Below are 21,023 nucleotides of genomic sequence, written 5' to 3' on the forward strand. Positions count from 1 at the left end.
GGGAGCCGCAAGCAGTGAGGGGAGGGTGGGTGTGTGTGGTTATGTAATGTGAGAGGGGAGGTAGAGCGAGGGAAGGGGGGGGGGAAGAGAGAAGGAGAAGGAATGCAGAGATGGGGATGTAAAGTAACGCATGGAGGTGATGGAGGGCTGAAATCAGTGCAGAGCAACGCAGGGAGCAGGTTTAGAGACTTACAGGTCAAAGATAAGGTAGTGGAAACCTTCCTCTGAGATGCTGTCATGGAGACGAACTGCAAGAGAGGCATAAAGATCATCCATAAACTGAAGCACACATCATGTCTGTCTTCTTTAGAAATTAGAGACACACCGATACGATATGAATATCTGTATCGGACCCGATACAAAAAAAAAAAATCCGAGATCAGGTATCGGTGACAATGTTCCTGATCCACAAGGGCAGATCTGCCCAGTCTAATTCTATGCTTTGTACTCTGAGTGTTATGCTTTATTTATTTTACATTATATTTAAAATTCCTAATTGAAATTTCTGAACCATTTGAAAGGAGGTTTGTTACAGTTTCATTTTACACGTTTGACCAAGATAGCCCACCTATTGATTTTGTTAGATTCAGTTTCTTTATTATTTATTTTCCATTGGCTGTTCTACTCCTAATTGTTCTGATTGAACAAATTAACGTTGTTTTACATGTTTGACCAAACCTGTGAAGCTATTGGTGTATTTAGGTGTGCTGTATTGATGCAGAGTTATCAAATACATTTGTAATTCAGAACATTTATGTCTGTGTTTAAAAAAATAAGCATTTTTCTGTATCGGTATCAGCTGATACTGAACCTCAGATATCGGTATTGAAAGTAAAAAACGTGGATCGATCCATGTCTGTTAGAAATCCTCTGTATTTACATCAAGCTGCTCTGTCAGTCGAAAAGCTGATGAATGTTTCTGAGATCAGGCTGAGACATTTCCTGTTTCCATCAAACGCCGATCTGCTGTGAGTTGTCGCAGGTTGACACATACAAAACCCAAATGTGTTGACTCTGTCACAACTACGCAATCGCGCTCGTTGCAGTCTGAAAACCCGACTCAAATGGAGATGGACAAACGATGTGCCTGCAGGATTTCTGAGCTGGATCCTCCCGAAAGTCTCACGTCAGCTTTCACTTGGCTTTGTGTTTCTTTAATAAACATGGACAGGGTGGAATCTGTTAGATCATTTTATATAGACTAAAGATAGATTTAAAAAAAAGTACAACCCTAATTCTTTTTTTTTAATTAAATCCTGATACTCCAGATCAGGGATCTGCGGTCTTAAAATAAAACAGTCAAATAAAATTCACAAATGTCACACAACTTTTTGAAAAAATGACCACTTATCATTTTCTGCCATCATTTTTAAACAACCACCAATTTATTTCTATTTTTAGGATTTAAAACAAAGATAAACATAGCATTTAGCAAAAAGAGGATGGACTTTTTTTGTCTTTGGGATGGAAATGGTTTAAAAAAACATTAAAAAGCACATACATTTCAACCTAATGACAATAAAAACATACCTAAAAACATATTACTGGTTCAACGCAGACATTGCAGAAATAAACTTGACAACTGTTAAAACCTTGCATTTGTTTTTAGCTGTTTTTTTTTTTTGTTTGTTTGTTTTTTGTTTTTTTTGTTTTTTTTTTCATTTTTAGTCAAAACTATTGATCTTCATTGTGAAAGAGTCACTTGTTGCTTCTTTTTGGGCAGCGACAGTACAGGTAAAGGTACACTAAAGCACAGCTTAGGACCGGATCTTTGTCTTCTTCAAATGATTTTTTCCGTAAAGTTGCTCCTGTTCAATTAGGAGGCAACCTTGAGATAAGAAGCAGATATAGTTTGTCTTTTTATTTTACCTCAACACATTTAATGTTGGCATTAAATGTGATGTCTTATTGGTAAAAGAGCATAGCTTCTAAATGATCAGGATTTGGAAAGGCTCACCGATGTTGGGGTGTTTGAGCAATCTGCAGATCCTGGCCTCTCTCTCCAGCTTCTGGTGGTCTGAAGGAAGAGAGCAGAACAGAAACGGTGGATGAGAAGCAAACAGCAGCCCAAGGTTTACTGCACCGAACCAATCCGGTTAAATGAAATGATGGCTTCAGGTAGTAAGCTTGGTATTAGTGCTGTTTATATTGTTGTAATTTTATGACTTTGTACAGTGACTGCAGACTGCACAAGGACTTTTAACGTATGTTCATGATAATAGTTGGCTTTATTAAGTTACATGCTCGGCTTAAGCTAGATATGATATAAAGCATATTTTATTAATGTTTTTTTGCACATTGCCCCTGTTTTAAATCGACTAATAAACTAAACTAAGAAAGAAAACACAAGATGACTCAAACAGCTACAGACAATTGGACAGGGAATTGAATCAAGTTTTTATACATTATCCAAATTTTATGATTACATTCATGTTTATTAGTTCCTGAATGCAGCTGACTTCAGATGGAATTACAACTACACTGCAAAAACACAAAAACTTAGTTGGTCTATTTTCTAGTGCAAATATCTTAGAACACTTAAAATAAGACAAAACTAACTTACAAGTAACTTTTCAGCAGTATAAAGCAGCTTTCTAAGTCAATAATTCCTTAATATTGATGAAAATGTACAAGTTCCACTGTCAGATTCTGCCACTTATAACACAGGAAAAATGTCTTGATATAAGTAAAATAATCTACCAAAGGAACTAGTCATTTTTTAAGTAATACTAAGAAATTATTTACTTAAAACAAGCTTCTACTTCTTGATAAAAAGTTACATATAAGTTATCTTATTTTAAGCATCCTAAGATATATGCACTACAAAGTAGACCAACAATACTTGGTAAAATTTCGTGTTTTTGCAGCCAAAAGAAGAAGAAAAAGAAGAAAACCTTTCAAAACAACACAGAAAAACAGGGAGATTTGAGGAACACTAGAAAGTAAAAAGTGTCAGAAATGAAATGAGGAAATAAAACAAGAACCAACATAACAGACAGAGCAGAACGAGGTCAGAAAGGACAAAAAGGGAACCAAGAAAACAGCAGAAGTAAAAACAGCCTAACACACAAAACAAAGAACAGGAAAGAAAGCGAAGGAAGACGAGGAAGCAGAAGAGGAAGAAGAATAAAACAAGAAAACAAGCAGAAAGAAGAGAAATAGAAAGATGGAAAAACAAATATAGGCAAAAGGTCAAAACGAGGCAGAGGTAAGGAGGAGAGAATCTTGAGGAGATGTGAGGTCGAGTTACCCCCAAAAATCTGTTTTTTACCCAAATGACAGCTGGTCCTGCCCTGCAGCTCACACACACACACACACACACGCACACACACACAGAAGAGCGTGCACATACACAGCTGTTTCAGCCACAAAATGAGAAGCAGTAAAGGACTTCATCCTCCCAGAGCAGAGGGCAGGACGGAGAGCAGCTGTCATGTCTTTAATAAAGGTGCCATGACTCAGCTCAGTCTCTGCTCTGAGTGTTAATAACACCACTGCTGCTATTTTCAGAAGTTCTCCGAGGCGCTCGTTCATTATTTGATGAGCATTATATGAGTGGGAGAAGAAAAAGCAGATGCTGCTTCATCACAGTTGGACTGACAGGGATGGAATTACATCTTAAAAATGAGGAAAGAGGAGAGAAATGTGAATAAAATCGGATACTGTTTGCCTTACATGCCATGCAGTCCTGTGAAAAATGTTTAGCGCTAACAGGTTTCTGCTGGTTTTTTGGGGGGAGGGGAGGCGGTTTGCTTTTGTTTGTCTCACTTAAATGTTCTGGATCGTCACATAATACAAAATATAGTTTTTGAAAGATTTAATTTCTTGGGGTGGGGAAAAGCGACCCGAACAAACCCTTATGTGAGAAAGTAATGGTCTTCTAAGCTAATCACTGGTTGAGCTAACCTTGGCTAACGTCCAGCGTTACCTTCAACTGGAAATATGGACATTTTGGCCAACTGTCCTTTTCGTTTTCGTGCATGAACAATATGTTTAAGATCAGGCTGCATCATCTGAATCATATTTAAGTCCAGGCTTTGAATAGGCCACTCCAAATCCTTCCTTTTCTGTTATCTCGGTACTTCAGCGGTAGACTTAGCTGGTGTACACTTGAGCAAAATAAAGATAAAAAATATCTATTGACAGCACTGTAACTACTGTCGGCTTGCAGTTCGTTGTAAAAAAAAATATGGCCGTGGAGTTTACATAAAAACTATGTAAAATAACAACAGAAAAATATTGTAAAATGGAAAGTATATGTTTTGTTTAATTCACAGTAAACCTTTGTAAAATGTCAAACAAAACGTGTTGTTTTTACAGAAACAATATGTGAGTATAATCAATTGTATCTGTTAAAACGACAAATGGTGGTTAAAAAAAGTCATAACAAAACAATTCTGTTAATATAACATTCAAATATTGGAAAAACTAAGAAAACAATATTTTTTTATTGTGTATTTTTCACTTCATAAACGTTTTCAACGTTTATGTAGAAAACTCGAATGCAAAATTAATATTTAATTTTTGTAAACTGAACTGATTGTTCATGTAATTCAGCTGCCATTTCAATCACTGTAAATTCATTCACGTTTTTTTAAATAGAGTTATTTACTTAATATCTGTGATTTTCATAGGAAAACTCTGGTAACCATGGCCGTGAAAACGACTGTTGTTTTTTTTTCTTCTTCTTTTTTTAACAGCGTATGTACCTTAAAGCTTTTCATTTTAAAATGAAAAATGAAGCTGTTGTGTTTTCTGTGGAACAGAGGTGGAGGCTTTAACAAACAGGCGCTAGAATATGCTAATGTGGAGCTTTGAGGATCCAGGACACCGACTGACGAGACGCTGCTGCGTCTGCGCAGTCACCGCGTGACTTTTCTTTTCCTCACCTCTGGCAGAGAGCTTTTTGGTGTTGATGATCTTGGCGGCGTATTCTTGGCCTGTGCAGAGTTTGACACAGCGTCGTACCACCGAGAAGGCCCCCCTGGGAGACAAGAGACAGCACAAAGGAAGGAAGAGACGGGTCAGCCACCGCTACAGCTTTGTCAGCATAGAAACGGCCATCTCAGCGGTCAGACGCTGACCTGCTGGGCCCAGGGGCGACGTCAACAGGAAGCCCGTGAAGGATGTCAACACGCCCTGATCCAGGAGTCCAGTCCTAATCTGTCCCTCGGTTTGCTGGGCCCATCCAGATTTTAACTAAAGTCGCTAGCTGTCACTTTTCTGACACTCACAAGTTCCCTCTTGTTCCCACTCTCTCCCTCTGCCCAGACACATCTCGCTCCAAAAGCAGAGAAGAGCGATTTTCACAACCCTGCCACTTGTGATTGATTTGTTGTAACTCTTTTCTTTTTTGGGAAAGTAGTTTAAAAGTCTGCTTGAACTGTATTGTGTGCTGCTTCTTCCAAAGTACCAAAGTGAAAAGGTGTGCGTCCCCAGCTAGAATTGAATGTTCGGAGGACGTCTGTGAACGTTGTCTTGAGCGTCCACGGATTACGTTTGGACGACGTCCAAATAAAACTCCAAAAGACGTCCGGAGGACTTTCTATTGAACGTCCACCGGACGTTCGGGAGGACGTTTCCCAACTAAAAACTGACCACTATTAGACTTTCAGCGGACGTTCAGTTAAATGTCCGCCGAAAGTCCGCTGACAACTTTGTAACTGCAATTCAACCTGGAAAGACTCATATACACACACACACACACACACACGCACACACACACACACACACACACACACACATACAAACAGAGAGTGTTATTAGAAAGTTTAATTGACAAATGAAAGTCTTTGGCGCTCAGACCCAGGAGGAAGACAATGCGCTGATAACCGCTGTCAGAGAGAATGAGCCGCTGTGTATGAAAATTACAAACATCTCCCCTTCTTGGGCCCGGAAACTGGTGGTGGAGAGGATGGTGAAGACTGAATGGGCATAGAAAAAACCACACCTGAAGGTGGAGGAAGGTTGAAGCTCAGTCAATGAGCAGAAGCAGATGAACAGCTGGGCCTTATCAAAGGATAATGATTGGAGGAGGAGACCATCACTGATAGGTTGGAATCAAGGCACATGATGACATCTTTGGTTGGGCAGGTTAGATGAATAGAGTCTTCCATTTGAATTTACGCCTAGGCTTCATAACTCCAATGGTTAGACAAGCACTAAGTAATGACATTTGTTTTAGACTGATCAGAGAAAGATCCATCATATAACCCAACCAAATTCACCAGAGTCAAGATTCCTCAAGATTCAGACATCAAAAATGGATTTATTTGTCTCCTTTAGATCACGCAAACCTCCTAATCCCTTCCAAATGTCCATGTTGGACTTTAGGTCAACTCAACTTTCCAGGGGGTGTCCTGATGTCAAGATGTGTCTGAATGTCTGACAATATGTGTCCAAGTATTATGCAAAATATCCAATTCACAAACGATATTCAAAGATTTGAATATCATTACCATCCTACAATAACAGCCTGTCATTTTTTTAGGAATATGATGATGTTATTCACAGCCTTAAATATAAACTAAAGTGTGACCCACGTACAGTATGGAGGCCTCTGGCTGTCATGGGTTCGAGTCCAGGACCGATGACCTTTACCGCACATCTTCTCCCTCTATTCCTGCTAAAAAATAAAAGCCCAACAAAATCTAAAAACAACAGACTGCAGTAAAACCTTGAATGTAAAGCTGGCTTATTTCTATAAAAGTGTTTAATTTTTTTGAAAAAACATTTATGTCAAAAACAGTTCAGATTGTTGACCTTTCTCTCATCCCTTCCATTTGGTGCATCTGCTGCCACAACAGAAGCGGATCACAACAATAACCCATAAACTACGAGTTACAGAACACTTTAGTTGGTTTCTGTTCGTTTATGTCACTATTTCATGACTATACTCACACTGAAAAACAACCTGATACGCCATGGCTTCCATCCATTCATCCGTTCATAGACAATGGATGAATGGATGATCACTACTTGATTACATGAACTAGAAGCAGTAAGAACTTCAACCACTAAAAGTTCACAAGTCTGGCCTTTAATATGAATTTTATTTTTTAAACTGTGTTTCTCAACGAGAAACGGAGACTACTAAAAGTGGAACAAACTGAAACAGTTCAAATCCACATTATTAAATCTGTTTTTTCTTAAGCTGTCACATAGCAGTCACATTTTTTTGCTTAGCAAGCCGAGAAAAGTGCTGAAAAGGAGGAAATTGCTCCAAGCTTTTGATCTCCTCAACAGAATCCTGACCTCATTCATTTTACACTTTCCTGCTTCAGATAATATGAGGAATCCTGTTCATCTTTAAATCCACCCGTTTCGCTTCACTTCAAAAGTCGGCTGCTGCTGCTAGCTGAACTACATCTCCTGAATAATATCCAGCTTTGATGAATTAAATCCTCTCTGGGTTAATCAAAGTATAACGTGATTATGGAGAAGGAAAAAATGTTGCATTCAGAGGTTTAACTCGCACTGCAGAATTTAATTCTTGCTCACTTTAGCCAGTTGGCTAACTAGCTCCTTTGTTAGCATGTAGCTACAGTATGATACCTGATCCTTCTGAAGCTCCAGAAGAACATCAACACATAACACATGCTACACGGCTCATGTAAGTAGATGATATGTGATGTCCTGATGTAGTTCTCCAGTAATACTAGAAACAATTTTGGTTATGTTTTAATATTTAATGACGGTCTGCTGGAAAATCAGGAAATGCAAAACCTCGTGTAACCCAAAAGATTTTTTCTTCCATTTTACAACTTGTTCCACCTTTACTGTGACTTTTCATCTTTTCAACTGAAAAACAGTTAAATGTTTAACAGACAGACCAATCTGTTTAAAATAACATAAAACCACATATAAATTAAGAAATCTTTAACAACATGACTCCACAGAGTGCAAACACTTCCACTAATACTGAAGCACCAATTTATGCATTAATAAGGGTGTAAAGATCTGATGTTACTCAGAATTCCACATTGGACTTGGTGATATTTGTAAAAAATTTGCAAAGGAAATATTTAATCCACAGGCAACACCCCCATAGATTTTCCCTCAGATTTAGTTTGAAGCCTTCCCCAAAACTTGAATTTTCTACTGGTAAAGTTGATCTTTTAAAGATTCTAAGTATGCTTGGGCTCGCAGTGAGATTAAAAATAAAATCTCTCCTCATTTTGAGGCTTTATAGCAGACATTTGCAGGGTTTTCAGCCCAGTCTGGCTGGTTTTTAGAGATGTTTATGTTTACATCCACCTGAACAGAAAGTCTGGCTCCATCTGAAGGAACCTCTCCAGAGCCTGGTGGGGTCAGACTGCTCTGTCTGCGATGCCCAAACCGAACACAGTGGTTTAGACTTTGATTTCCGCATAGTGAGTATGCAGTACTCACCGTGCGTTACATTTATAGCCCCTACAATCATTTGAATCAACATAGTCAGCTACTTTAGGAAGTTGGGAGATTTTAGCCACACTGTAAAAAATATACATTAAATTACTGTAAAGTTTATAGTAAATTACTGCCAGCAGGTTACTGTAATCTGTAATTTAATTACAGTTTGTACTGTGATGTCATTACATGTATAATGAAACTCTAACAATTTTATGGTGATTTGATTCAATTTTTTCTGTAATCGAATTGCAATAAAATTTATTTTATTTTAGTTTAAGAAGACTTCCTCAAATTTCACGTCGACAGTAAAAGAAATGCCTTTGGCTTTTGCTAGCTGTTGAAAGTTAAAACCTCAATATGCAACAATTGACTTACCAATAAATGTCAGTCATTTTTTTCTAAGTTCAGGAAATAAGAAAACTATACATATTAAACACGTTTATTATTTTGTCAATTGTCTATTGTCAAGTCTGGGTGGTTTTTGTTGGGTTATTTATTTATTGATTGATTTACCTATTTATTATCTGTAAGATAATTCAAAAGGCTTTGCACTCTGCAATATTTTTGGAACATCTGAATTGTGTTTTGAATTCATTCTCTGTGTTTGATAACAGATGAAAAACTGAACGCAGGAACTGAATCAAAAAAAGATTCAGGCTGTGAACTTTTTCTGCATTAACTTTAAATAGAATCGAATGTAAATCAAAGTTCAGATTCGATAAGTTGATTGAACAAATGTTAACGTTACATCATCGCAGCCGCCTGTGACACATCTACTGTATATTAATAATCCCACTTTGAAGTGAGGTATGGATATTTTACATCTGCTAAAAGTAGTATCTAAGCAACAGCAGCAAGCCTCACGGTCACAATGTGTCTGATGTATGATGACCAAAATAACTTCAGTGACATCCGGAGCTCCGTTCTGGGGGGATAAGCATCGCTCTGAAGCTCTCAGGATCGCCTTTGTTCTCCGAATCCTGCAGAGACCGACGGAAATAACCACCTCTGTCATCCTGAGCTAATTTTATCCCAACTCAGCATTGTTACGCAATGAGACACTCACACTTCCCCCCAGAAGCCCATCTCTCTCTCTCTCTCCAGCACCGCATACATTATGAGGAGACTGGGTGAGTAAGCACGACACACACTGGCTTCCCACCGCGGCGTGGAAAACAGGCAGCAGAGCCTCTGCGTGGCGGGTTTTCCACAGGCCAGGTGGGAGGCAGCAGGAGGGCCCAGCTCTGGGGCCAAAACCCTGGATTAGTTCATCTCCGAGCTGGTACCTGATCTCTACACAGCCACAAAACCCTCCCTAAAGGCATAGCGGATGGTTAATGTTGTATTTCAAAATGTTAAAAAAATATTATAATAATAATAACCTCAGCTATGTTTGGGAAGCTTTCCAGGAACAAACATGACTGATGTGTGGTGGTAGAAGAAGTGATCCAGTCTGACCTGTTTCGGTGCTTCAGCTATAAATCTGCTCTCAGGCTCCACTCAGATGAAAAAAAAAAAAAAAAAAGGAAAGAAGGAGTGAAATTCCGCCAAAGAAGTCTCAGGAATTTTTTATATAGATTAAAAGAAATAACTCTGAAATTTCTGAGTTTGAAAAGTCAAACGTTTGACAGAAAAATCTCAGAAATTTTCTAGAATTTTTTTTCTTTTTTTTTAATTTTCTGAGTTTCAAACGTCATAAATTTCCGAGTTTCTTTCTTTCTTTCGGCAGAATTTTTAAAAGTGTGTGTGTGATTATTAAGTGACACATCTCATCATCAAATGTGAAGCCATATGATGACAGGACTAAATTATGCATCTGAAGCATTTCTGACATGCTGTCTCTGTGTTTGTGCATTTTGCAGATGGTGCAGAAACAACTAGATAAAATACTTCAAACATTCTAGAGAAATTTATGTTTTCCTAAAATGGTTTTCAAAATTCTTGTTTTTTTTTGTTTGTTTTTTTGCATCAACTTGTTGTAATGGGTTGTTATCACCACAAGGTGGCAGTAAAAGCTTATAACTTTAATTCAAAATACACCGTAAAATAACGGCCTTTTAACGCCGATAAACAGTAAAATTGTCACAGTAAAAAATCATAAGCTATAAAACAAAAACTATTACTTTAATATGAAGTTGTGAATAAATTAATCTGTGAAAACAGCGATTTGCACGTTTTACATTCATGCTTTCATTTCATTGGTTGTTTTCATTTTCATTTTAGGGAAAAATATATTTTCCTTGAGTTAAAAAAAATTACAGTAAAACACTGACTATAGCATTATTTTTTGCCATCTAAACATAGGAGAAAAACATTTCTCTCCAGTGCGACATGTGGTGGTGGCAGCATGATTCTGTGGGGATGTTTTCCTTCAGCAGGTCCAGGAAATCCAGCTGACGGGAAAACAGACAAACAATACACAACAAGCCCCATAAAGCTCCTGTTTAGATCCAAGCATGGCCCAGTCAAAGTCCAGAGCTAAGTCTAATTTACAGACACCCTCTAGTCTGACAGAGCCTGAGCTTTTTCAGAAAGTAGAATGAATAAACATGTCAGTTTCTTAATGTACAACTCTCATAGAGTCACACTGCCAAAATATTGCTGAGTATTGACTCAGAGGGTTGGAACACAAATGCACACTACACTTTTCAGATTTTCATTTTTTATTTTTGGTTAAAAAAAATAAATAAATAAATAATAATAATAATAATAAGTAAATAAATAAAAAAGTGAAAAAGTAATTTATTTCCTCCCATCTCACAATTACGCTCAGTGTAGGCATGGGAATTTGTCATATCGTATCGTTCATCATTTATCATGATAAATTTCACATTCGCTGTTGTCATTATAAATTACAATTAATGATGTTTAAAATCCAGCAGAAACTGTCATTGTTGAAATTACCCATTTTACTATTTTCTCCAGTTTCTCATATAATAGCTGTGCCATGCAGTCACCTAAAAGTAACAATAAATAGTTACTTTTATCATTATCGCAATAGAACCGCAAAAACACATTGCGATAAAACTTCCGAGTCTGCCATTTGAAATCCAGATATATAAATACATTTGGAGTTTGGGACTGGAATATGACAAAAAGAGGAAAAGTTTGGAGTCAAATAAAAAAGTCAAGTCCCAGAGAGAGATTCACCGTGTCAGAGAGGGAGTCCTTAATAAAACCATACACAAGCAAAGTGGCAACGAGGATCTGCAGTCAGCAGGAGCAGCTGCAGCCTCTCCAGCAGATCCTTTTGTTTCAAACTTATCTTTCCTCGTGTGACTGTACACAGCCACCATAAACAAAAAACTGCTAAACTAATCATTTAGGGTTTAATAAAACAGAGATCTCAACTTCCTTCCTTCTCTCTGTGTGTTTTTTTTCCTGCTGTGGAATAAATGTTCCTGTGAGGCAGACATTGCAGAGAGATCCTCTCTACCCACGCACAGCCTGACAGAGACACTGAGTCCACTTCGCATCTGCCCACTGAGGCACCCATCGCCCTCTTCAGACTCTCTCGTTTTGTCTGCAGACACATGTTCCAAAAAACAAATGAATGAATAAATAAAATAAAACCACAAGGCACACCTCATTAGACTCCCAGCAGATCATTACAGCAGCAGCATCGCTCTTTGACTTCCAACACATGAAGCTTTTTTTCCCCCTCTATATCAGCCCTGTTTGTCCCTAATTAGCCTCTGGGCATGGGGAGCTGAAGAGGAAGAGGAGGAGGAGGAAGAGGGGATGCCCAGGAGTGATTCTTGCTTCCTCGGGCACATTTGATGACTCTCCTTGAATTTCTTCTGCGTTTTAAAGAAGTCCAAAGGCAAAAAAAAATAAAAATTAGGAGCTTTTTAGAACATTCTGGAGCCATCCCTGCAAATTAGCGGGAGGTGGAGGAGGTGGAGGGGGGATCTCCAGACCTCCATCCCTCACGCCGCGGCCAGGACAGGGTCATGCAGGCGGGCATGCAGGACACACACAACGACCCGAACGCGGACTTACTTGCCGAGCTCCTCGTAGAGCTGGTACTCATCTGTAAAGCGCGTACAAGTGGTGGTGGCCATGATGCCTTGCTCCTCGGACGGACTGGATGCGTATGTGTGTGTGAGTGTGTAAGTGTGTGTGTGTGTTTGTAAGTGTGAGTGTGAGGGAGGGGAGTCCCGAAATGCTCTGGCTGCGGACCTCTTTTTTGTTTTTTTGTGTGGGTGGGTGGAGGGGGCTTCAGTCTCCGCCCACCGCGGCGCTCCAGACGGCTGAGTGGTTGAGCTGCAGCCCGGTGCGCTCTCACGGTCCCCGGCTCTCTCCGCTCCGCAAAGGCGAGCAGCAGCGCGGACGCTTTAAATACCGGGAGGAGACGCTCACTACATGACGTGATCCTCCGGAGAGGGAGGAAAGAAAGTGAAAACACGAGGGGAAAGCGTGGAAACCACGGAGGAGGGAGAGGACGGGGGTGTTAGGAGCTGATCTGGTTAAATGTTTTATTTGTTTATCGTTACATTCACGATAATAAATCAGGGGCTGAATCCAGAACTCTCTAGATGATGGCGATTTCGCATCATTGCAGCGAGGCTGATGCAGGGGATCTATTTTTAGGTTTCAGCGAGGAAAACCCTCAGAGTTCACCAGAGGATCTTCAGATTCTCCAGGAACTTTCTGCTTCATTATGTCAGTTTGAAGAGGACAGACAGTGTTATGTTTGTTCCTGTCACATGGTGCAATTTTATAGCACAAACTGTTGTTGTTACATTCAGTTGTTATAAAAATGCTATTACAAAAATCACAAATTGGTATCTGTCCCTTTAACACATACCCAGCTTTAAGAAGCTCCTGCTCTTCAGCACCTGGATGAAGTTTCAAGTTGGCCTTCCCACTAAATTCAAATCTATTAGTGAAAGTTTACAGAGGTCATCAAATGTGGACAAACCCCTGGCCAAACATTTACAGAATCAAATACATTTGGTGCCAAATGTGACACAAAAATCTCCTGCTGCACAAACAAAAATGGATTTATATCAATTTCATTTGATTTTACGAATTAGCAGAGGGCTGATGTTTGGTAACTTCTGGAAACTTTATTAAAATCTTTTTTAAATTGAAAAATAAAAAGTCAAGATTTAAGGTTTTTTTTCGTATTTAACATGTTTTTATTCAACAAATCCTTTGAAAAGCACTAACCCAAACAATCATCCCATCAGGCCGTCCCTTTGCTGAAATGTCTGTCAGTGTAATGTTGTCGGCAGCTCTTTGTCTTTCTTTGACTTTTAAAATTAGACAGAAATTGATGAATTGCGACAGAAAAAACCTTTATCTCCATGACAATTTCCAACATCGGTTCCACTGATAAAAGCAGATATTTGCAGCAGGACTGGGTTGAATCTCCCGAAACTTTGGTTGAGACTTTAGCAGGAAACCTGTTGTACAGATGTTTACCAACAGGGGGAGCTGGTTCTACAAAATCAAACCAGAAAATAAAGAAATAGGCACAACGGATCTCAATAAATAATAACCAAACAAATAAAGTCGTTCACTCTGCCAAACATCAACCTGGTGTTTGGCATCAGGACACGTCTCTGTCATTATTCTCCTTCCACTCGTCTCATTCGATCCTCTATGTGCGCCGTCTGACCGTCCTGCAATGCGTCCTGTAGATAAAAGTGAGTCGGTTCGTCATTGGCCCGGTCTGAGCTACCTCTCAGAACTGCACGGCGCTGGGTGGGATGTCAAACATGGACGGGTCGAACTCCTGGCCCTTGAAAGGTGAGCCCTCTGCGTCCCAGCCTTTCTTCAGCATCTCATGCACTTTCTAGCAGCCAAAAGAGAAGCAGAAGACCTGATGAGTTAAAAATCACTTCATGATTTGGTTTTAAACAGAATTGAGGTCAAGGTCCACTCTATCTGTTTAACCTCAGCGTTAATGTGTTTAGCTGCTTTTCAATGGACTATAAAATTGCATGAATCAAAAAAAAAGTTTGATTAAAAGTATTTGCACTAAGATGAGGTAAATCGAAATTGGTGCATTTTGCAAAACTGCGATAGAAACATTTTTCCGACTATTTAAAGTAATTAAAAATCCTGGCAGCGACAGATCAGATTTATTCATAACTCAGTCATGATGCTAGTAATCATCATATATCAGTCAATCAGAGGAAATGTCGGCGTCTTATTCAGGCTTTGGAGCGACAAACCCGCCCAGTTGGGAGAGTGTTGCATTTTTTGGAAATTGTAGACGATGATTTTACAGAGGAGTTATTGATTCGACATGTTAGAATGACACACAACGTTTTTATGAACTGTGATGTTGAGAGCTCTGGTGGAAGCAGCCGCACTTTGTCCAACAAAAACAAAAACAAGCCATCATCCTCCTGCTACTTGCTGTCGTCTTGTTTGTCATTTTCGCCAGTAGTAACATCAGCCGTTGATCATGTGACTCACATGATGCAATTGTAGTTTTGTGAAATACATTTATTTTGATAACCAAAAAAACCACCTCATCCCAGTGAAAATTTTTTTAATCAAAAAAATGTAAGGTTTTTTTTAAATTGGTGCGTTTCCATTAAGGAAATTTATTTTTGTAATTTCAATTTGCACAATGCAATGGTTAACGGAAACGCGGCTATTAGAACATGTGTTGATGTTCCTCACCATTTCGTGACTCTGTGGTTTCCCCTGCTGCTTCTGGTGATAGTCGAACGTCAGCCTGTCCAGAACGGCGTGCTCTTCCTCGTCGACTGTTGCCATGGAGCGCTCGCGGTTGATCTGGTTGATGTCAATCTCCTTTTCGCCTTTCAACACCGCGTTCCACCAGACCTCGGACGTCTTGTTGAGAGAAAGCTGCAGCGGGGTACACCTGCCGGTTAGCCTGACTCTGACGCGCAGTGGCGTCAGACTCTTGCGAACGCCGCACTCACCAGCACGCACTTCCCAGGCTCCAAACTCCACAGAGAGTCTTCGGTGTTGATCTTATGCGTGAACTCTCCCTCCATCAGCGTTCTCTCCTCCGGTCCGTCCCTCACGCTCACTCGCAGGCCGCCGCTCTGTAGGCCAACGCTGACCTGAAGGACGGCAGTGGGCAGCAGTTAGCAGTTAGTGCCATGACGACAGAAGAGTCCAGTCATTTCAGGAGGTTGAATGAGCCCAGCTCACCTGTCTGCCCTTCACCACCGTCTTGGGGACGAACACGCGAACCTCCACGTCGGTGTAGTCCTGGGACCAGCTGTAGTTTTCACGCACGGCTCCATTGTAACTGTCCGGGTTGGACTGGAACTCATTCTGAGGTCTGAAACAAAATAATGCACCTAAACATTTGATACAGCGCCGTCTTATTTAAGCTAAGATTGAACAATTACCTTTTGAACAAATTTTGTCTGCCTTCCTCAAAAAGCATTTTTATCTGTTATAGCATGTTGCTACCACTTGAGGGCAGCATAAGATAATTTAAGAAACTCAAGCTCTGCTAGGAGATTTAGCTTTAACATTTGGCCATGTTGTAGAAAATCAGTTTACAAAACATATTCACCAGTCGCATTAGTAAATTATTATCTTTGTAATAATTATAGAAAAATAAATATTTTACCATTTGTGTAATTCTGTTGTGCAACTCTACATATTTTGTTGCATTGCCTGTCGGTTTTTCAAATGGCTTTTAAGTTCTTTGTGGGGCCATGGCATAGCAAAGTTTGGGAACACCAGAACACCGGAACATGGTGGGAACTCACCTGTCTTCTGCTGCTGCTGCTGCTGCTGCTGCTGTACGGCTAGCCGCTGCCTGATCCCCCTCACCTCCTGGTCCGCTGCTGGCAGCTTGCGATATCCCAGAATCTTCAGAAGCTGCAGGAGCAGAAACTTGGCCCGCGTCAGAGGAAGCGCTCTCAGTCCGCGATGGCTCCGCGCCGCTCTTCTCCTCCGTGGCCTGGCAGAGCTCAGAGGACACCTCCACCTCCTGGGCAGGAGGGGGAGCACGCGAGCTCTCCTCCCTCTTTCGCTGCTCGCTCAGCGCTCGCTCTCTGTCGTGTTCAGCCAGCTTCTCAAACAACCCGAACGTCTGGAGAAGATGAAAAATCAGAGCATATGGCCTTACATTACTAATGAGAATACCATTAAGTCTTTATATTTAATATTAATTCTGGCATTACTGGAACCGTAAAAAATAAATTCTCTAACAAAACACCATCAGAGCTAATTAAAATGACATATACGAGACCTTTATACATTATAAATTTTATATATATCATCAATTATAGGAGGAACAAAAGAAATTGTAAAGTACCATTTGCAATGCATGAGAAACTTAATGGAGCAAAAGTCAATAACAAACAAATGAATTAGGTTCACAGAAGAATAACAAATCTGGTTGTTACAACCAGGGTTGTTAGACAGATAAAGAAAAATTCACATTTTTGCTTTAAGGTGCCATATGTTATTCTGAGACTTTTTGTTGGTAGAGTCCTATGTACAGGAAAAAATAACATAAAACAATTTAATCTATCAAGGTGGAAATTTTCTTAAAATTTAGAGTCACTGAGAACAGCTCTGAAAAATACAGTCAGTGATTACAGAAAATTTGAGCTGACTGTCCAGGAATGACCCAAGGTATTTAAAATTAGCCACAGTTTTAACGAGTTGGCCATCGAGAGAAACTGGAACCACTTTCAGCTCTTGTTTACGTCATTTAATTAGCTCCTTAAGAAAATGAAAAGGTATGGTGCTTTGTAAGGGAATTTATCTTTTACGGTTCCAGTAATGTCAAAATGAATATTAAATAATAAAGACTTAATAATGATATTCTGATTAGTAACATAATTATATTAGTTGTGTTACCATCCCCACGCCACTAGAGGCAGTAGCATACCCGAAAAGATGCGACTAAGGAGCAGATTTAGAAGTACACTAAAAGCTACAGAATTTGTTAAAAACTGTGAGCTTCGCTGAAGTAAATAAAAGAGAAATTCAAAAACACGCTGAGAGTGAAAATCCTTCCTAAATATGAAGATATATCACAGATTTCAAAAGAAAATAAAAACAGGAGACCGTGGAAAAAATAGGAAATGGCATCCCCTTCACTTCCGGAGTGCAATGGTTCCATTTCCAAATACAGCATGAGACTGACAGTGATCAGCTCCCACCCCTTTCTGTTTGCTGCAACTATGGCTGCAGCAAGGTCCTTCTCAAAGTTTCAGGCAGACTACAATTCTAAAACAGCGCAGAAAATCGACGTCATCGTTCACTACTTCTCCTTCTATTCACTGATTGGCCAAGTAGAAATTCTACCAGAGAAATCCAGGTGAATTGGAGAAATTCCAAAATGTAAAGCGAGATTTGAACTGAAATTGGGTGGAACTGCAGCAGAAGAAAGATATAAAATCACAAAGTGTAAAAAAATAATAATAATAATTCAAGTTCAAGGACTAACTCGGCCTGTAAGTACAGTTTAAATAAACATTTACCTGTAAACATTATTCATTAATGTTTATGTAATGTTTATTCCTATTAACTTGTCTAAAATGTGAATTATTTGCACGATTTTGCCAACATTTTAATAATCAATGCAACATTTTTTTTAAATTACAGAATGTAATTTGGGTTTAAAGACGTAAAATTCAGATTTAATGACAGTTTTACAGGTGGCTGTTGCCACGACGCCTGTGTACCCCAACCAGCTAAACAGGTTGACAAATCTTCACCTTAAGCACCATCTTCTCCGCCACTCCTGGAGGGAAACCCATCCTGTCGTTAGGACCAGACAGGAGCCGGTAAAAGTCCGTCTTTCGGTACAAAAAGCCAAAGTAGATCTGCAGAAAGTCCTGAATGTTCCCAACGTGCTGGAGAATCCCCAGCAGAGCGTTGTCATACATCTCTGTCATCTCCAGCGGCGACGCCATCCCACCGTCTAATGATTCCGTCTGTCAACAAACCTGAGGACTATTCAGTCCGACAGCCAAACACCGTCAGGACAGAGAAATTTGAGAATAAGCAGGACGAGTTGAGCTTTCTTTACGAATGTTTTCCTCTTTCCAGAACAATACACCTTGTTCCGGTTATTGGGTTTCAAAATAAAAGTTCACTATGCCCCAAGAGCTGATAAAGTGATTGCTGTCAGGATGTGGAAACATATGCTAGACTGAAGACAACTGGGTCAGGGGTAGCTACAGCCGATACAGCTTTAAAAAGTTGTGTGAAAAGCAGCGAGTCTAATTTGTAGAGGTGGGCAGATCAATGCAAAATATTGAAAATATCAATACCAATCAGTATTAGTATATCTGATCGATAAGCGTGCTAAGAACAATACTATAGTTTCATGTTATTTTATTTTTACATTGTAGTTTTTTTTTTATTATTACTTTACCTAAGAAGTAATGCTTTTCTATGATTGGACACAACTAAACACATCAAATAAATAAATAAATTTTCGTATTTGTTTTTGCTAACTTACTTAAATTAATAAGTAGTTCATATTTTCTTTAGTTGACTAATCTCATACATATTATGGTGCGTTTTTGCTTCATCTGTGCCCTACGTAGGTACACTTCAGGCACTCATTTTGATATTTTCCCGAATGACTATGCATTGGGTGAATTTAAAATAAAGTTAAAACTACAATTGGACCAACGTGTATTTAAAACAATTGAATTAATTACTTGTTCAGTGGAGTTCAAATGCAGTTGGTAAGATAAATTTCTTGCGAATTAATTTATGTCGGGACCATCCAACATTATAAATGGAAACAACAAAATCAACATCGTAACAACATCAGTAAAATGAATATTCCAACAGACATAAAAAGTAATGACAAATCTTTCTGTGTTTATTTTATTTTTATCAATAGCAAAACATATTTTTGAGAAAAACTTTTAAACCTCGTAAATTATTTTTCGTTTTATTTTCATTTTTACTGTTACTAAAAATGTATACTTTGGTAACAGTTTTTAACCTGCTTTATTTTTTGCATTTCCGGTGGGTACAAGCTATCTGGGGGCCGGTGGAAACCTATAACCACCGCGTGAGTTCCAGTTCCAGGTTGGCATTGCAGCTTTCAGCAAGAATGAATATTTAGGGAATCTTTCACAAGCTGTAATAATCGCAGCGTCCAAAAATCGATTCCACCATATCTTAGTAACTGTTCCGGAGTGAGGAAATAGTTTATTTCCCTTTAGTTTACGGTTTGTTCACAGGAAAACATGGCGGCGTCCTTGAGTTTCACAGGGAGCGCGAGGCTGCTGGTAAGAAAATGATTGAAAATGAAATGTTTGGAATATTAAAACATTATTTCTGTTGATAATTACCTTTTAGTAAGTTTAATATGTGCCTACCTAAACTCAGTGTTACCTCATAGCTTTATAACTTTGTTAAAAATGTGTTTAGCTTTTGAGTACGTCTTTTTTTTCGAAATGGAAAAAATATGTATTTTTTTTCTGTCCTTAGCCATTGAAATAAAGAATAAAATAGCGAATGGATGGATGAATAAATAAATCCGTATGTTTCTGTAAAGTTAATATCCCTAATAATAATCACTGTAAAATCGCTAATCATGTCAGTTATCCCAATTTAGTACAGTATATAAGTTAATAAATAATTCTCTTTGTGGTTAAAAACTTCCGTTACAATTTGTTTTAAACTAAGACCATTGTATTATATTATATTATATTACATTATGTAGACAAGTCTTTAGCTTGTCTGAATGATGTAATTTACTATGAATGTGATTTTGTTTCCTGAAACTTCCTACAAACATCATCTTAACAGTCTAGACTCATCATGGATTTTGGTTTTGTTTCCATGACATTCTTCCATTTTTTTCAGACTGCCTTGGCCCGATCTAGTGCGCTGTACAATTCCTTCGAAAGCAGAAGCTTCCATGCAACAGCAGTGTGCTGCAAGGTAAACATGCATCCTGTTGCTTTAGGTTCCTTTTAAGCTATTGGAAGATATTACAACTCTTTTGCTCCGTTTGTTTTAAAAACTGTACAAAATTTTCTGCAGTCATAATGAAATGCTTTTGTTAGAAACCCAACTGGGTTATGTTACCTACAATTCAGTACCTGTCATTTCTTGTTTTTCTCATCGGTTGTGACTAAGGCATGTTCACTAAAGGAGGTTGTGCTGATATAACTCTTTAAACATTTGCTGTTTTCCGTCTCATCTCCCTCTCCTGTCATTTTGTAGAACCGAGCGGCTCGGATCCGAATTGGCAAGGGAGACAAGCCACTGACGTACGAGCAAGCACTTCATCCTCATCAGATCGCTCACCGCAAAGGATGGCTGTCTCAGCACGCCAGTAAGGACGACCAAAGAAAGGCCAAACACAGCTTCACAGCACAAATCCACAAACTAAACATACTGAGATGCATATTATCAGTTCTGCCGCGTTATATTCCTGAAATATGGGCTTTGAATTTTAGCCAATTCAAAGCCCTTTTTCAAACCCTCCCATTACCATTAGGTCTCTTCCTCCTTCCATTTAGTTTCCAGGTTATAAAATCATATTCTATCAGTTTATGGTCTTGGTAGTTATTCATTTTCAGCATTTATGGAGATAAGTAGCCATAAAATGAGCAAATATGTCATACATGATTTAATGTTGTTTTATCTTATGAAAACTTTGATATCATTTATTTTGTTTCTGGTCCTGTCAAAAC

The 21,023-nt window shown here is 39.0% G+C and overlaps 3 protein-coding genes and 1 long non-coding RNA gene across 6 annotated transcripts in view; 2 read left to right on the plus strand and 2 right to left on the minus strand.

The window, feature by feature from the left end:
• Window positions 1-12,713, minus strand: part of camk2b2 (calcium/calmodulin-dependent protein kinase (CaM kinase) II beta 2) — a 46,564-nt gene extending 33,851 nt beyond the window's left edge. For 2 of the 3 annotated variants that reach the window (XM_016681737.1, XM_007571961.2), the window contains exons 1-4: window positions 12,394-12,712; window positions 4,890-4,984; window positions 1,958-2,017; window positions 194-248 (exon numbers count right to left, since the gene is read on the minus strand). In XM_016681737.1, the coding sequence (XP_016537223.1) occupies window positions 194-248; window positions 1,958-2,017; window positions 4,890-4,984; window positions 12,394-12,455 (272 nt within the window). In that variant the 5' untranslated portion in view covers window positions 12,456-12,712. Of the gene's footprint in view, window positions 1-193; window positions 249-1,957; window positions 2,018-4,889; window positions 4,985-12,393 lie in introns of all 3 variants that reach the window. The other variant, XM_016681736.1, reaches the window with a different exon arrangement.
• A 377-nt stretch (window positions 12,714-13,090) lies between these two features.
• Window positions 13,091-21,023, plus strand: part of LOC107838659 (uncharacterized) — a 23,923-nt gene continuing 15,990 nt past the window's right edge. The window contains exons 1-2 of the long non-coding RNA XR_001664735.1: window positions 13,091-13,103; window positions 17,417-17,419. This is a non-coding gene — a long non-coding RNA (uncharacterized LOC107838659). The remainder of the gene's footprint in view (window positions 13,104-17,416; window positions 17,420-21,023) is intronic.
• Window positions 13,512-18,431, minus strand: nudcd3 (NudC domain containing 3). The gene is made up of 6 exons (XM_007571963.2): window positions 18,072-18,431; window positions 16,107-16,432; window positions 15,535-15,667; window positions 15,300-15,443; window positions 15,034-15,222; window positions 13,512-14,194 (listed from the first exon to the last, which is right to left on the minus strand). The coding sequence occupies exons 1-6, from the start codon at window positions 18,267-18,269 to the stop codon at window positions 14,084-14,086; spliced, it is 1,101 nt and encodes a 366-aa protein (XP_007572025.1). The 5' UTR covers window positions 18,270-18,431; the 3' UTR covers window positions 13,512-14,083.
• mrps24 (mitochondrial ribosomal protein S24) overlaps window positions 19,354-21,023 on the plus strand; it is a 7,200-nt gene continuing 5,530 nt past the window's right edge. Inside the window, exons 1-3 of the mRNA XM_007571965.2 lie at window positions 19,354-19,607; window positions 20,188-20,265; window positions 20,551-20,662. Of these exons, the coding sequence (XP_007572027.1) occupies window positions 19,566-19,607; window positions 20,188-20,265; window positions 20,551-20,662 (232 nt within the window). The 5' untranslated portion in view covers window positions 19,354-19,565. The remainder of the gene's footprint in view (window positions 19,608-20,187; window positions 20,266-20,550; window positions 20,663-21,023) is intronic.

This window comes from Poecilia formosa, unplaced genomic scaffold (assembly GCF_000485575.1).
Source record: "Poecilia formosa unplaced genomic scaffold, Poecilia_formosa-5.1.2 Scaffold291, whole genome shotgun sequence".
Lineage (NCBI taxonomy): Eukaryota > Metazoa > Chordata > Actinopteri > Cyprinodontiformes > Poeciliidae > Poecilia > Poecilia formosa.